At 39.9% G+C, this 17,592-nt stretch overlaps 1 protein-coding gene across 1 annotated transcript in view; it reads left to right on the plus strand.

Moving 5' to 3' along the window:
• The window catches only part of LOC137629740 (glutamine amidotransferase-like class 1 domain-containing protein 3, mitochondrial), a 40,023-nt gene that overhangs the window by 12,492 nt on the left and 9,939 nt on the right, over positions 1-17,592 (plus strand). The window contains exons 2-4 of the mRNA XM_068361334.1: positions 6,812-6,952; positions 10,330-10,475; positions 16,964-17,133. Coding sequence (XP_068217435.1) covers positions 6,812-6,952; positions 10,330-10,475; positions 16,964-17,133 — 457 coding nt within the window. The remainder of the gene's footprint in view (positions 1-6,811; positions 6,953-10,329; positions 10,476-16,963; positions 17,134-17,592) is intronic.

The raw sequence follows: 17,592 nt of genomic DNA on the forward strand, positions 1-17,592 counted from the left end.
ATGCGTGAGCTACCGCATCAGCAGTGGGAAGGTTCTGTAGAGCTGCCGGGTTCCAGCACTATGCGGCATTTTCCGCAGCCCATGCAGCATGCTCTGCATACCTTACAGCATGCTCCGCATACCATGCAGCATGCTCTGCAGACCTTACAGCATGCTCCGCATACCATGCAGCATGAGCCGCATACCTTACAGCATGCTCCGCATACCATACCGCATGCTCCTCAACCCACCGCAGCCCCTCCCACGCTCCAGCACTCTGCTTTTGTTGTGGCCAGCTCCCACACTCCGACTGCGGAGAAGGTTGACGATGCACCCGTGGGCCTACACCTCCCACGGTTGTGCGCCCGGCATGGCTTCCTGCTCTCATACTCTTGTTGTGAGAGCTCCTCCACCCATGCACAAGTCAACCCTGCCAGATGTATGATGACTCCCACACACAGAGCACTCCGTTGCCGTGCGTGAGCTACCACAAGCTGCCGTGTTTTGACACGGTGTGTCAGCCTCCGCAACACACTGTGGTTACCGCCACTCGCCAGCAGCAAACTAGTCAGTCAGGAGTTGAGGCTTCCCCACACAACTTTGGTTGTTGCCTACTCACAAACTGTCATACAGTTACATGACGTTGCCTTCTGGTCTGCTGCTTATACACCAGTGCTGTATGTCCTCACGCTCCTGTTGTGGTTGACAGTTCAATTTTTTGACAGTTCACAGACTGTCAAGCAGTTTCATAACGTTGCCTTCTGGTCTGCTGCTTTTGCACCAGTGAAACCCTCACTGAGAGAAGGTTCCTGTAGATGAGAAAGTGCTGTTCTCCCTCCTTCTGATATTCCCTTGAGGACTCTGTCATTTGGAGAGGAGCCTTAAGCTGCTTAGCCTCCTATGGACTTTTAATTAAGCATAACATGCTTCCAGGGAGGGTAAATGGTTCCGCTTCAGTCGCTAACCCCGTCTGTTGCCACACCTGCTCCCATAGACCTTGGGCTTTGTTGCAAGACATGCAGTCCAAGCTTAGTCCTTGATAGAGGATTTTTTACGGAGTCAGTGTGTCACTGGGAAGACGTTCAACAACCAGCAGAGGTGACTTGTTGTGACGCAGTGCGGCAACCTCAGCAACCCGATAAGGAGTTGTCTGTACTACCCAGACAGTCTAGACAGTTTCGGGTTGTCGCTGTACTTCCTCGCTTCCCCATGGTTGTCAGTTCACAGACTGTGCAGCAGTACCATGATCTTGTGTCCGGCTCCGTCACGCATCCACCAGTGCGACCGGATTCAGCGAGTCAGACGTTGCCCACTCCGTTGCCGTTTCCTCATCAGTTTCGGATGAGGAACCCTCTGATGAGGACATGGCTGAACGAGAATTTCAATCCCCAGCCCTGCTATCCATCCAGAAGATGCTGAAGAAGGAATACGGCCCTGTCAGGCTGTGGATGAGTCTGGTTAGGACACTGTCATCCGTGGTGTATTTGGTTTCACTTGGAAGACTACACCTCCGTCCTCTTCGGTTTCATCTAGCTCTTCACTGGAAAAGGACAAGACGCCACAAGCGGTCTCGATCCCGGTTTCCGGAAGATAAGTCTGGTTTAACCTGAGGAAAGGACTTTATCAACCTTTTATAGGGTCTTCCCCTGACTGTTCAGACTCCCAACCACATTCTCTTCTCAGACGCATCGGACGTAGGCTGGGGTGCGACCTTAGGCGGTAGGGAATGCTCGGGATTATGGAACTCGCGTCAAAGGACAATGCATTTTAACTGCAAGAAGCTTCTGGCAGTAAGTCTGACCTGGAAAAGCTTCAGGTCTCTCCTTCAAGACAAAGTAATGGAGGTCAACACGGACAACTCCCTGCTTTGATGTTCATCTCCTAGCAAGGAGGGACCTACTCTCTGACATGGTGCGAGTTCGCTAGTGACCTCCTCTCCTGTTCAACAGGTCTTGACTTTTCACTAGTAACAAGTTTCTTCCAAGGCAACTTGAATGTCTTAGCAGTTTGTCTCAGTAGGAAGGGACAATAATTCCAACATATTGGACCCTCCACAGAGATGTATGCAAGAGACTTTGGGTCACTTGGGGCCATCCAACCATGGATCTCTTCGCAACCTCGATGTCCAAGAGGCTCTCAACAGACCCAGCAGTGGTTCTTTTAGATGCCTTTCTACTAGATTACTCTCATCTAGATCTATATGCATTCCCTCCGTTCTAGTTTGTCAACAAGGTACTGCAGAAGTTCGCCTCTCACGTTGGGACAAAGTTGACACTAGTTGCTTCCCTCTGGCCCGCGAGAGAATAACTTACCGAGGTACTTCGATGGCTAGTAGACGTTCCCAGAACTCTTCCCCTAAGGGTGGACCTGCTACGTCTGCCACGCGTAAGAAGGTACTCCAAGGCCTCCACGCTCTTCGTCTCACTGCCTTCAGAGTATCGAAAGACTCTCGAGAACTAGAGGTTTTTCGAAGGAGGCAACCAGAGCGATTGTTAGAGCAAGGAGAACATCCACCCTTAGAGTCTACCAATCGAAGTGGGGAATCTTCCTAAACTGGTGCAAGTCAGTATCCGTATCCTCGACCAGTACCTCTGTAACTCAAATAGCTGACTTCCTCTTATATCTGAGAAAAGAGCGATCTCTTTCAGCTCCCACTTTCAAGGGTTACAGAAGCTTGTTGGCATCAGTCTTCCGTCACAGAGGCTTAGATCTTTTTAACAATAAAGATCTACAGGACCTCCTTAAGTCTTTTGAGACCACGAAGGAGCGTCGTTTGGTTACACCTGGTTGGAATTTAGACGTGGTTCTAAGATTCCTTATGTTAGACAGGTTCGAACCACTTCAATCAGCCTCCCTGAAAGATCTCACCTTTTAGACTCTTTTCCTGATATGCTTTACCAGCTAAAAGAGTCAGTGAGATTCATGCCTTCAGCAAGAACATCGGATTTTCATCCGAAACAGCTACATGTTCTACATCTTGGTTTTCTAGCCAAACACGAGCTGCCTTCTCGGCCTTGACCAATATCGTTCGTTATTCCAAACTTATCGATATGGTTGGAAAGGAACTAGAAAGAGTATTATGTCCTGTAGAGCTCTTAAGTTCTTTTTTAAAAACCTTTATGAGGCCCGTCTGAAGCTTTATGGTGTTCAGTTAAGAATTCATCTTTGCCTATGTCAGAGAATTCTTTATCCTATTATTTTCAGACTGTTAATACGAGAAGCTCATTCCCATCTGAATGAGGAAGACCAAGCTTGGCTGAAGGTAAGGACACACGAAGTTAGAGCTATCACAACTTCCGTGACCTTTTGATAAAATAGATCTCTGCAAAATATTTTCGACGCAACCTTTTGGAAAAGCTAATCAGTGTTCGCGTCTTTTATCTTAAGAATGTCCAGTCTCTTTACGAGAACTGCTACACTCTGGGACCATTCGTAGCAACGAGTGCAGTAGTGGTGGGGGCTCCACCACTACAATTCCCTAATTCCAGAACCTTTTTAATCTTTCTCTTGAAATATTTCTGGGTTGTCCGGAAGGCTAAGAAGCCTTCCGCATCCTGGTTGATTTGGCGGGTGGTCAAATTCTTTCTTGAGAAGCGCCTAGATTAGAGGTTGTGATGAGGTCCTTTAGTATGGGTTGCAGCCCTTAATACTTCAGCACCAAGGAGTCGCTCAGCATCCTAAGAGGATCGCTAGGCTCAGTAAGGAAGACGTACTTAAAAAGGCAGAGTAACGGTTCAAGTCGACTTCCTTACCAGGTACTTATTTATTTTATGTTTGTTATTTTGAATAACGGCTAAAATAAGATACGGGATACTTAGCTTCTTTGTTAACATGTATGCTGGTCTCCACCCACCACCCTGGGTGTGAATCAGCTACATGATCATCGGGTAAGATTAATATTGAAAAATGTTATTTTCATTAGTAAAATAAATTTTTGAATATACTTACCCGATGATCATGAATTTAAGGACCCGCCCTTCCTCCCCATAGAGAACCAGTGGACCGAGGAGAAAATTGAGTTCTTGTTGACAAGAAGTACTTGAGTACCTGCTCACAGATGGCGCTGTTGTGTACACCCCCACCTGTATAGCGATCGCTGGCGTATCCCGACCGTAGATTTCTGTCGGGCAACAGAGTTGACAGCTACATGATCATCGGGTAAGTATATTCAAAAATTTATTTTACTAATGAAAATAACATTTTTCCTAACCATACAAGCCTAGAACTCTTCATATAAATTGCTCCACCATCACCTATCCCCCTGTAAGTCCTGTCTGCAAGCAAAGGTGATGATAGAACTCAGGTATGTGTGTGAGAGACGTAGCCGGTACTACACCCCCTCTCCCCCGCTAACTAGTGGTGGGGTAGTTAGATCTTGCAAAAAGTCCCATTGCTAGTCTTCCAGCTTTGCCAAAAGTATATTCCTTAATAAAGAGCTCCAAGTTTGTATAGTTAGGAAAGATACAAATTATTTTAAAGTTGTCATATTTTGTTGAAGTCAAAGGAAAGCATCTAAATTAGGATTTGTAATAGTGATAAATTCTCCTATTAGAAAATTAAGGACATTGTAATATACGAATATAGTAAGAGAGGGATTTTGCTTTATTATCCACTCTTTGTCGTAAGCTATTGGCATAGCATAATTTTGATGAAACCACGTATTTGTAGTACAGTGGCAGTCAGAGGTGTGTTGGTGTCCAGGGGCAGGATTAGTCTGATTGTTTACAGTTCTATTTTTGAAATTACATACTGTATATGCTTCAGCTACTTGAAAAAGTGAAGTCTTTGTGTAATCAATTGTTTTATCGATGTAAAAGAACGAAGATACAGTGGTACCTCTACATACGAATTTAATTCGTTCCACAACGTACTTCGGATGTAGAAAATGTTCGGATGTAGAAACGAATTTTCCCATAAGAATACATGGTAATTCATTTAATTCGTTCCTCAGCCTAAAAACCCATAATAAATCCTCAATAAATGGCTACACATAATTACACATAATAACATAACTGCATAATATGAAAGAAGCATGTAAAAAAGATAATTATAAAGAAATAATGAATAAAAAATGTGTTTTATTGCCACTTTACCTTAGAGACAGGCCAACGCGATTTGCTACCCAGGAGGAGACGGACGATCGGCGAGAAGGTAGACATGGTGTTAACATGTTCTTTAAATAAATACTCACTCTCTCTCTCTCTCTCTCTCTCTCTCTCTCTCTCTCTCTCTCTCTCTCTCTCTCTCTCTCTCTCTCTTTGTTCTTCTTCACTGTTAGTGTTAGAGACGTCTATTAATTTTTTTTCTGAGAGAGAGAGAGAGAGAGAGAGAGAGAGAGAGAGAGAGAGAGAGAGAGAGAGAGAGAGAGAGATTAAACAAAAATGTGTTGTGTACATATGATTTTTAACAGCGTTAACTTGTTGAAAGACAGTTAAATGTAACTAAAAAAACAATATCAGCGAATCTGAATTCCTTTATTAACTAAAACAAATATTGTTACAAACACACTCGTGTGCGTATGCGCAAACACACACACACGCACAAGGAGACACGATCGGCGAGGAGGTAGAGATGGTGACTGCGATAACATACGTAACTTACACTACGGAAATTTTAATCTAACTTAGCTTATTTTTTTTTTTTTTTTTATATTTCATATTTTTTACAATTTTTTTCTTTTGATTTTTTATTTTCACCACTTTCAGTGACGAGTTACGGTATGTCATCGCAGTCACCATCTCTACCTCCTCCCCGACCGTTTCTCTTATTGCGTAGCAATTCTTGCACCTGTGTGTGTGTGTTTGTGCATACGCACACGAGTGTGTTTGTATCAGTATTTGTTTTAGTTAATAAAGGCATTCAGATTAGCTGTTATTACTTTCTTAGTTTCATTTAATTTTTTTTCAACTCGTTGACGCTGTTAAAAATCAGATGTACTCTAAACACATTTTTGTTTAATCTCTCTCTCTCTCTCTCTCTCGGAAAAAAAAATAATAGACGTAGACGTATCTAACACTATAGCAGCGAAGAAGAACGAGAGAGAGAGAGAGAGAGAGAGAGAGAGAGAGAGAGAGAGAGAGAGAGAGAGAGAGAGAGAGATAATTTTATTTAAAGAACATGTTAATGCTATGTTTAGAGAGAAACAGAAAAAGAGAGAAGTCTTATTTAAAAGAGCTTGTTAATGCTATCTTGGTTTTCTTTGCTTCACTTTTTTCTTTCTTTCTGTTCATCACGCTGGCCCTTCTCACAAATAATCGTTGCCAACAATCTCTTTGTCCTTTATCCCTATCAACAAAAGGCATTCTATCTCTTCCAGGGTATTGCTACGATGTCTTGTAATAATGGTGATCCCCTTCGATGGTTATTTGCTTTAATGGCTGCCTTCAGCTTGATGATCCTCGAGATCATAGGCCTATTCTGGCCATATTGTTTAGCCATACAGTATCACTCACATGCACACTGCTTTCATGTTTTTCTATAATTTCTTGCTTCAATTCGAATGAAAGAATTGCCTTCTTCCTGTACTGAAACTTAGCTTCTTAGGCACCATGATTATAGGTAAAATCAAAAAGGAAATGTGAGAAAAGGAAGAAAATAAGCACTGTTAATAACAGACCAAACAGAGGACAACCACACGATACACACAAGAACAGAGAACTGAGCACTCGACGCTCAATGGTGTAATGTTTACTTCGTGTGTCGAAATAAAATTCGGGTGTTGAGTCAAAAATTTTCTCGAATTTTACTTCGGATGTTGGAAAATTCGGATGTAGATACGTTCGGATGTAGAGGTTCCACTGTACTTTACTTTATATGGTTTTTATTTTTACAGGTTCTCTCTGGGTCAGGAGTTTACGATGGGGCAGAAATTCATGAGGCGTCGGCTGCTTTGGTAGCCTTGACTCGGGCAGGTGCATCAGTTCAGTGCTATGCCCCAGATGTTGCCCAAATGCATACCATTGACCATACAAAGGTAAGTAAAGTACTGTTCTCTAAGAGTCCATAGTTAATCCATTAATCTGGGGTTATTAGCTGTTAAGACTTCCATCCTTGTTAAATTACTGGTAGATTTAACTTTTTTACAATGTTTATGAAAATAGCATGACCAAAACGGTGCACAGTACTCTTAAGATCATTATTATGTAGCATAGTGATATTGTACATTACATAGTCAGGATTACATATGATGTAGCAGTGGAGTAGAGGTGTTCTAATGCAAAGGAACTAATTTATGGAGGAGTTTTAAAAGAATTAAAAAGGGACAGTTAGTAAACCTTCAGGATGTACTACACCTGCAACATCTTGGTCAGGAAGAGACCAGGCCTCCATAAATCCTTGTTAGCTTATGATAAAGATTAAATGCTTCCCTATTAGTGGGGTTCATGCTATACAGTACTATCTGAAACGAATTCTTGGGAGACCTGAAGCTACAGAGTTGGCTTCTACTGTATTTTACAGCATTGGTAGGCACATTTGGGGAGGTATGAAAGACTACTTTTTCTATTTCTGGCCCAGTGGTGGGGTAGTGAATGTCTGAGTTGTGATAGGGACGATGTTTTACCCTGCTTGAGAGCTCGAGAGTTGGGGAAATTGCCTTGTTTCTTGCCCTAAGGAGGCATTACTGGGTTGTACAGGTAAAGAAATACATTACCTCAGTATTTGACCACAATTTGTTCTAAAAAGTTGGTTGAATAGGTTGAATACTGATTCGTTCGAATACCAAATCATTCTATCTCGTTGCAAATAATGCAGAGGTGAATAATGCATTCCAAGCCCCAGTTCATTTGTTATTAGCATAACATTAGCTTATAAAAGTGATGCAGTTATGTACAGTAATTTTTACACAGAGTAAATACAGTAACACACAAAACTCAATAAAATGAAAATATTAGAAGTCATTTTAACATAAGAAAACTTACCTTTTTGGTTGCGATATGACAGTGTAAGTGGATGGTGGTGTGGGGAGGAAGGGAGAGTTATTATCGAGATGGGTATTCCTTTTACATGAAAACATCTGGTGATTGAGGGTTGGGTTTTTTTTCCATTTTCTATCGCTTTTGGGGCAATTGAGGTTTGGGGGTTTTTCCCTTTTCTGTCATTTTGGGGCAGGTTTTTCTTCAATTAAAAACTGATCCAATGTTTGTTACTTTTGACTCTTTTGCAGAATCTTACGGTAATGAGACATAACATTATCATTGAAAAGGTGTTAGGATGAGTTTTCAACAAAAGCTTGAACTTCCCTCCCACATAAGCATAGATTTCTAGTACCTTATCAAAAATAAATGCCTTGCTATTGCTATCACCTTATAACTGTTTCTCATTTGTAAAAATAAGTAACAACTTCTTCACTCCCTCAAGTACTTGAGGCCTTTGCTTCATCAAAGTACTATTCACTCCTTTAGCAACATTAGCTCCCTTTATTTTTTTATTCTTTAAAATTGTCAATATCGTTGACTTAGCTGTAGAGTATTCTAGAGCAAGATCTGAAACTCCTACTCCATTTTTGTGTTTGGAAATGATTTCCTTTATCAGTTCAATAGTTGTTTGCACCGTTTTCCTTTTTATTTGACCTCTTTTACTCGTATTTTTATTTGGATCTATATTCAAGATATAGCACAGTGTATCACGAAAAATGAGGCAGAGCGTATGTTTATGTTCAACTAAAACAACAGCCAACGTGTAACTGATGGCATTCGACTTTGCGGGCTTTTTGCACTGATCAAGTACCGAATATTTGTTTGAGGACGGGCATTTTTTGCTAGAACTTTTTGATCAAAACTGGTTTGTTTAAGCTTTGAGACGTTCGAATACCGAGGTTTTACTATATAGAGTAGGTTTCTCATGACACCAGAACACTGTCCTCTCTTGACTGACAGGATTTTGCCCACAAGTTTTTTGATACCTTTGGATATGGTGACTAATCTACATGTGTCATTGCCAATCTGTTTCGGACAGGTTCAGCTTGAGACCAAAGCCCAAGATTTTGTTCCTGCACATTTACCAACTTTTGGTCTTTTACCATAGGGCACGTCCTTAGCGGAGTGGAACACCAGTTGAATTGGTTAATGAGGTAGTTGTGACAGGTGGTGAGATGGATCGAGTAAATCTGCCCACTTTCTTGTTAAAGACACTTTACTCTGGTCTTTGATTGAGTTCCTGATGGAGGACCCAACAACGGCAAAAGGCCTAGCCTTGCAGGTAGAGGTGGAGGTGATGTTGGGAAAGAATGCCGTCCAAGTCATTTGAGACAGATCTCCAGGCTTCTACAGTCTACTCTTCTTGGTGAAAAAAGCAACTGGGAGCTGGAGACTGGTCATTGACCTCTATCCTTCAAACACGGGCTTTAAACAAAGTTCAGAATGGAAACGGTGCGGACTGTGCTATCTTCCAACAGAGAGGGAGACTTCATGCTTTTGGTAGATCTGAAGGACGCGTACTTTCAAGTCCCTGTTCATCGGACCTTATGAAAGTACCTCCACTTCTCCCTCTACAGTATGGTGTACCAGTGTAAGATTGTGCTATGGACTGTGTACGGCTTCTCAGGTGTTTATTTGAGTGTTCACCATGGTAACTGCTTGGGCCCAACTTGTGAGGGATGTCTCTCATATGTATCTTGAAGATTGGTTAATCCTAGCCTCCTCGTAGATACGATTGCTTGAGGATTGAGGTTGAATTTTTGCATTTTGCCACAAACACGAGTCATGTTCCAGAGTACAATATCTCTTTTCTGAAGCTATGTCCAAACAGGTTTTTATTTTTCGGGTATAGGCGGAAGCGAGCTTTAGGCTAAATTAAAAATCCATTGATTTTATGAGACCAATCCTGCTTTATCTTCAGTTCTCTATCTGGACCATCCCATTGGAATAAAAATGTTTTAAATCAAGCTTCTGTTGCTCCTCCTTGCACCTGGGGAATTAATGCCTGTGTGGATGCAACCTTAGGGTTAAGGAGTCTCCTTGGTAAAAGATTAAAATTTGTATTCTTTTAGAGACTTCCAGCAACTTTTTAAAGCAAATTGCATTTTTCCAATATACATGAGCCTGAAGGCTTTTATATGATGGAACCTTTGAACATCCCTGCATTTGTTCCTACCATAATCAAAGAGAATAATGAGAATATTCAGATGAGTAAGTAGTACATTGTACTGTGTTCCTCCCTTTCGTTACTCAACTACCTTGTTAACAAACATAAACAATTGCACCAGTTGTCACAAAAGACTTATCTCAATATCAAGTTTTTATATTCAAGAAATGTGCTATTTGCTTTAAGGATCTTTTATGTTGTGTAGTTTATTTTGCTAAACTTGGATAACTTATCAAATATATATTGACATTGGTAATGATACTTCAGGGTGCTCCAGATGAATCTCAGTCCCGGAATGTGATGGTAGAGTCCGCAAGAATTTCAAGAGGAAACATTAAACCTATTGAGGAATTATCTAGTGGTGTTGCTGATGCAGTCTTTTTCCCTGGAGGATTTGGTGCTGCAAAAAATCTGTAAGTTACCCGAAGTAAATATAGTGTCATATTGTATAGTATATTTTTAAGACACTATATTAACCCTTTTACCCCCAAAGGACGTACTGGTACGTTTCACAAAAGCCATCCCTTTACCCCCATGGACGTACCGGTACGTCCTTGCAAAAAAATGCTATAAAATTTTTTTTTTTTCATATTTTTTGATAAATTTTTGAGAAAATTCAGGCATTTTCCAAGAGAATGAGACCAACCTGACCTCTCTATGACAAAAATTAAGGCTGTTAGAGCAATTTAAAGAAAATATACTGCAAAATGTGCTGGGAAAAAAATAACCCCCTGGGGGTTAAGGGTTGGAAATTTCCAAATACCCCGGGGGTAAAAGGGTTAAGACACTATATTAATATATAATCCGGCTGTGCTGTTCACCTTTTTGGTAAAGTAGTACTTATGGGTAATTGTTCATAATTGTATAAGTAAAGAACAGGCCTTTACAGAAAAGACAAGACTATTACAGTATTACAAAAGGGCTGTTAAACTACTTATATAACTGTATCAGTCCCAACATATTCTCCAATTACATAACTGAATATGCTATCCTGTATTTGGTCAGATAACTCAATGTTCTTTTGTCTTTTCAGTTTGGCAATTCATAATTATGAGTATGAATGCACTTTAACAGAAAATGTAAAAAACTATTGAATTTTATAAAACCAAATGTAGCACAGCATATTCAGTTATATAGTAGGTGAGAGTAAGTTGACACAATTGCGTTTGAGTGAATTTACAAACCCATGTGTGATACAGTTTAGTGGCCTTTTTATCTTTGTTATAACTCTAAATGCTTTCTTGTACTTCAAAATTACTACTTTTATACTTCCTCTCAAGGCTAAGAAATGTGTGTTGTTAGTGTTAGGAAATTGGTGTCTGAGAATATCAAAAGATGTGACATTTATTCCCATTTTTCCAGCATTCGCTATTGTGTATGTTACATAAAAACTGTGAGTGGTAGGGTCTGACTGGATTGTAAAATTTCTTTTTTTGGTATATCTGAATACTAAACTGGACTAAGTTAAAAAGGTTTGATATGTTTTCATCTTTTTTATTTGCTTCAAGGACGGTTAATATTTTTATTAGTGGTGATTCTTATTCGATTACATCTATAAAACATGCCAAAGTCATTAATTGGTTTCCCAGGACTTTTGACTAAACAGGATAATGAGTGATCTTCATATATTAGGCAATTTCAAAAGTAATTTGATAGCTCATGACTTTTAATGAATGGGTAAAACCCAAAATGTATGTGTTCCAGTGCAAATACAAACCTTTGTCCTATAGTAAGGTAAGATTCTGGCAAAAGCTGGTAACAGTCATTGAAGAACTGTCAAGATTCTGGCAACTCCCACCCAATATACACTGGTGGTGCGGATCTGACAGCGCTCAGAGCCTCCATTCTGCTGATTCTGGTCGTCGAGCTGCTCTGAAATACAGGTAGTCGCCGACTTACGACCGAGATAGGGACCGAGAGATGAGTCGTAATTCGAGTTCGCCGTATGTCGAACTAGAAAAGTGAAGTTTCCGTAGATTTATTTTGATACGTTATGATTCGGCAATCATCTGGATCATATTTTGTCAATATTTTCTTACTGTCTATCATTATTCCATTTTCTTGTTTCATAGGATATCATATGCTCTATAAATGCCTTTATGTATTCTATTTATCAATTTTGGAATAATTTTACAATCGAGTACTGAAAATTTTGTTTACTTTTGGTTATGATCAGCTGATCTGAAAGTGCCACTACCTACCGTATGATCCGTATCAAAATATGGCGTACATATGTCTGGCATATTTTTTTATCTTATTAGAAATACCTTCATGATGAATATTACATCAACGCCAATATGTTACAGGAAATCAGTTTCCATCATTAGGTATAATGCGAAATCGTTGTAGCTCTTTCTGTGTGTGTGTTTGTGCGTGCTCGCTCTCGCAATCGCATACGGGTAGTTAATTTTTAAAGCTTCATACAGTATTTTAGTTCAATATTAAGCCTTTATATTTCATTATACATTACTGTGTTTAATTGTGGTTTATTAAAGCACGTTTATATTTTATTTTTCAATTTCTTGAGCATATCAACAATCAACAAATACTTTTGATTTACTTGCGGTTGGCATCAGCTGATCTCAAGGTCACGCTGCCATATTACTATTATGAGCATGTATATATAGTGCGAATAACACTGATTTATATAATTTTCTCGACATTCGATCGAAATTTCTTCATAATGCATATTACATCAGCGCCAATATTTTATAGGGTATCACATTTTCCATACAGTTCGTTTATAGACTTTATTATTAGTTATAAAAGGAATAAGCTCTCTCTCTCTCTCTCTCTCTCTCTCTCTCTCTCTCTCTCTCTCTCTCTCTCTCTCTCTCTCTCTTTCTCTCTCTTTCTCTCTCTCTCTTTTTTGTTTTTAATTCAGTAGCATCTTCATATTTTTTTTGAAAATTATTAAAAAATTCTATATATCATTATTCGATGTTTCGATTACGGGAATAGTAACGCATCGGAAGGAAATCACTTGATTTGCCTCTCGCCTTCCGCCAGAAATATGACGTCATCACTTTTTTTCTTAAATTTATGGTAAGTTGTACTAATCTTATAACTAATGATACAGACCACTAAAACACTTAATATCGTTACTGGGTGTTTCGATGATGGGAATGCTGTAATAAGATTGCTCGGTAACAATGAAAGGAAATCATTCGGTTTGTCAGCGCGCTTCCGCCAGATACATGACGTCACAAGACACGTGACGTACAGTAAACTCTACGAAGAATGACTTGCAAAATATGTAAATTCATTTTTTTGTTTCTCGCAAGAAATGAAAAGAAAATACTAACCTAACAAACAAAAGTATTATATTTTTATAATGTAAAAGGAAATATATTATTTTCAAGAAAATATTTGCCCTATTAGTATATTTTCTTTAGATAGACATCGATCCATTATCAGAGATTAGAAAAGTAGCGTACAGTCAAATTTACGCTACGTAGCACTCATGACAACCGATACAAACCCTCAAAATACTTTGTATCATTACTTAATATTTCGATAATGGAAATACTAATATTAATCGTTAGCCTATTGGAATGAAATCACTGTATTGCCCGGACGCTTTCCGCCAGTGATGTGACGTCACCAGACATAATATGAACTCGACAGATATTAAAACTTTTCTTAATGTATTTTTAACTGAAAATAAATACTCAATATTAACAATAAAAGAAAATAATAATTTACCAAGATAAATCAGTTTATATGTATACAAGAAAATAGATTATTTTCAAGGAAATATTCTTCCTATTTCCGATAAACTTGTGACATCATCACCCTGAAAAAATGGTCGTAAAGTCGAATAGTCGTATGTCGCATAGGTCGTAAGTCGAGCAATACCTGTATTCTTGACGCTCTGCAACTGGCCTGAAGTTTTTCACTAATATTTCATCTCAGTATAAGTGTGAATTAACTTATTAAAAGACAAAATGGTCTTTAATTCTTGGACATTTGTTCCCAGTATCGACACTAACTTGTTTCCTTGAAAGGGAATACCTCTGGAAGGAGAGCGCTTTTTGACCTTGAGCACACTTCTCACAGGATGCTTTTGTTGGTAAGCAACATGTCTTTCAATACTCGCCTGAGTGCACCAGTGTTTCAGAGTGTGTGCTTGCTCTCCAGTAGTGTCATAAGACATTTCCCCGAACAAAAGTAGAAGAAAACAGTGGAGGATCAAGTTTTCCTTCTCTAAGGGGGGAACATTCTTCGGTATTCGGAGTGCTTGTGAGCGTTTACCTCTGAGCGTGCAGGTTTTGTACACATCACCATTTATTGATGAACGTGCACGACCTTAAGAAGAAACGCGTAATATTAGCATGTCTCACGAGCCCCAAAAAGAGGAGAAAAGACCCAAGCGTGTTCTAGAGGTCAGATAAGTCGGAGCGATCCCTACTTGCGACTACCAAAACTCATCGCTCCTTCCCTTCCTCTGTTAACTCTTTGGTGGGCAAACCAAAGGAGACCAATGACCTTTGGATTGAAGGACAAGCTCCCAAGGCAATAGACCTCCTTACTTCCCCCCTCTTGAGGATAAACTCCAGTCTTTAGTTTGGAAATTTTGGCCGAAACTCAGAATTTCGGATGAGTAGCACCCTGGTGCATCAATGACCTTGAGCATTGGCTCCTATAAGAAAGACTTTGGCTCCATGTTCCCTGCCTACTCTTTTAGGAGTGATTTAAGTAGTTTTATCTCTTGTATCTCTTCGGCTTTCTGTTCCAAGAAATCTTATTAAGACTCTCCCAGAGACTTGTAAGATTTAAAGAGTGCCACTACCAAACCAATAATCCAGTGGCAGTGTGTTACCTCAGAGAGTGTGAACTTCAGGTATGTAATGGTCCACTTTTGAGTGGGAAGCTTACAGAAGCACACAAGTGCATACGACCCTCAGCCACGTACCACAACAACTTTGTGTGTACTACGTGCAGTTCATTTATTAACGACTACCCGCACGAGGAGACACCACCTCAAGGAATAGCAGGAGGTAAGAAGAGAAGGTACTGTACAGTATTTGCAGTACACGCCTCTCTAAGTTCTCGGAAAAAAAACTCAAAGAAATTGGCTCTGTCGGGGTACCGACCAGTGCCTTTTTCCCCCCCTTTTCCAAGTGTTGTGATAGATCGCAAAAAAGAGCACCAAACTGAGGCCGCCTCAGAGTTGTTAGTTGTTCCTATCAAGGTATGTAAAGGAGTGTCACACCCTAGGGACCTTTGAATGTTCATCAGAGTTATGAATTGCTGTTCTGAATATCAAGAAATAGGATCCACGATCTACAAATCTTAGAATGGGGCTCCCGAAGTTTACGGGTTAATATAGGCTATCTCTCTTATAGATATTGTTTTTCAGGGAGGGACGAAATCTGCCCTAGAGCTACCGCCAGAACCCTGTCCGAACCCGGAGACCCCGAAAGAGATGAAACCTCCTCTCTGAACATCATGGATCCTTATACCCCTCTCCTTTTTCCAGGGAGAATAAGGACCTTCTCTAGAAGGCAGAGAAATTATTCAGGAAAGCGCATGCCTTGAAGCACCACCTTATGTTGCCATGGTTGTGCCAGACCAAGAAGACCATCCATAAATTAGAAGTTTTTGTAACCAAAGGCTCTTAGCTTGAAGTTAATTCCTCCTATATTTTTGCAGCAGAGAAAATTCTACGTGACAGAGGAAGGTCATCCTTCCCCTCCCTCTTTTCTTAGACCCTGTGGTAGCGACCCTAACTCCTGGGATGTCAGCAGAAAGGCTCTCACAACTATCATCACTTTTCTTGGCCTTGAATACGGAGGCAGCAGCAGTGTCAATTTTACAGGCTTCCACTTGGTTTGACCACTGGTTTGGTATGCTCTCATATAAAAATGATAATAATAACAATAATAATAACAATAATAATAATATTAATGATAATTTAAAAAAAAATCTCAACGCACGAGGAGCTCGCATTTTCAGGTGCAAAGGTAATGTAGTTTTTGGTACACCAGGCTGCATACCAGTGAGCAACTGGGTACTGAAATGAAGGGATGCAGTGGTCAAAAAGTTTCAGATATGGTCTTCAAAGACTATATTCTTAAAAAAACACCTCACGGACACAGTGCGCCTCTCTCTTACCCCGGAACAAAGTGAATGCAGCAGTGGGAAAAGGTGAGTCAGCCTTTCTTCTTCAGGAGAACAGCCACCTTCAGACAACCTCCTACAGTTCCTACTAAACTTACCCCCAGGCAGCTGCCCATTAGAGAGTGATAGACAAACGTCAACTTTCAATTTAAGAAATCGACTGACCATAACCAGCATCAAGGCAAGCCAGTCCCCCATATTAATACCTGTGGGGAGAGGTCTGTTGAGTCGGTGGGCGAGGTGATAATTATACGGTACAGAACCTTGGACATTGGAGGCTCTGCACATCTAATACCGCCTCCTGCTCTCTAACTTTCTCCCTCCTCTCACTCCAGTGTTGATGAGACGCTCATTATATTCAAGAGGATCCGTCAAAGACCTACTCTTTCAGGAGGATGTCAAACAGATGTTAGACAAGAAAGCAGTCGAGGAGGTCAATAACTTTTCCAGGATTCTACAGTATTCAGAAGGTGTCAGGAGGTTCAAGACATAGACCCTGTCCCATGTCCCATTTGAAATACTTTGTTTTACAAACGAAGTTCAAGATGGAGACCCCCAGCACGGTCCATAGACCTGACAGACGCATAGAATATTGTACAGTACTTTCAAATTGGTGTTTTGGAGCCTCAATGTATAGGCTGCATGCTGTGTTTGAGATGTTTAGAAAATATGGTACAATGAAGTGATGGTTTTGTGCTTACAAATTCAATATTGTTTTTGAATAACCTTGTTTGTTATTCAGATTAATGTTCAGAGATAATTTATATATTTTTTGCAGATCAGACTTTGCTGTCAAGGGTGCTGATATGACAGTTATTGCGGACGTTGAACGTGTCATAAAAGATTTCCACTCCTCGAGAAAACCTATCGGGTTCTGCTGCATTGCTCCCATGTTAGCTGCTAAAGTGTTGGGTAGCAGCGGAGTTAGTATTACTTTAGGAAAAAGTGGTGAGTATTTTCACAGGATTTGAATCTTTTATACAGTATGCTAATTTAAGATTTTTCTCAGACTTAATGTCCTGTAAATATTATGGATAGTATACTGTAGAGTTTAAGTCATTTGTAAAGTAAAAGGAATCTATATAGTGTCCATATACAGGTACAGGGTACAGTATTTGTGAATCATGATTTTGATAAATAGGAAGGGTTAGATGAAATACAGTTATGAATGTTATTACTCTTTGAGAGTTTTGGTACTTGTTCAAATTAGTCTGTTAAATCTTAATATTTAGTGGAAATTATTTTGGACGGGAATACTAATTAGCCTCGGAATATAGTAAAACCTGATCTGCGGTCATTACTTTCTGAACCCCAAAGCAGTTGCAGAATTCTGCGGATAATAGGCAACCTTCAACTATAAGAATTTTTTTTCACTTATACTGTATATTGATTTAAAAAAAATTGACA

Source organism: Palaemon carinicauda, chromosome 37, assembly GCF_036898095.1.
Source record: "Palaemon carinicauda isolate YSFRI2023 chromosome 37, ASM3689809v2, whole genome shotgun sequence".
Lineage (NCBI taxonomy): Eukaryota > Metazoa > Arthropoda > Malacostraca > Decapoda > Palaemonidae > Palaemon > Palaemon carinicauda.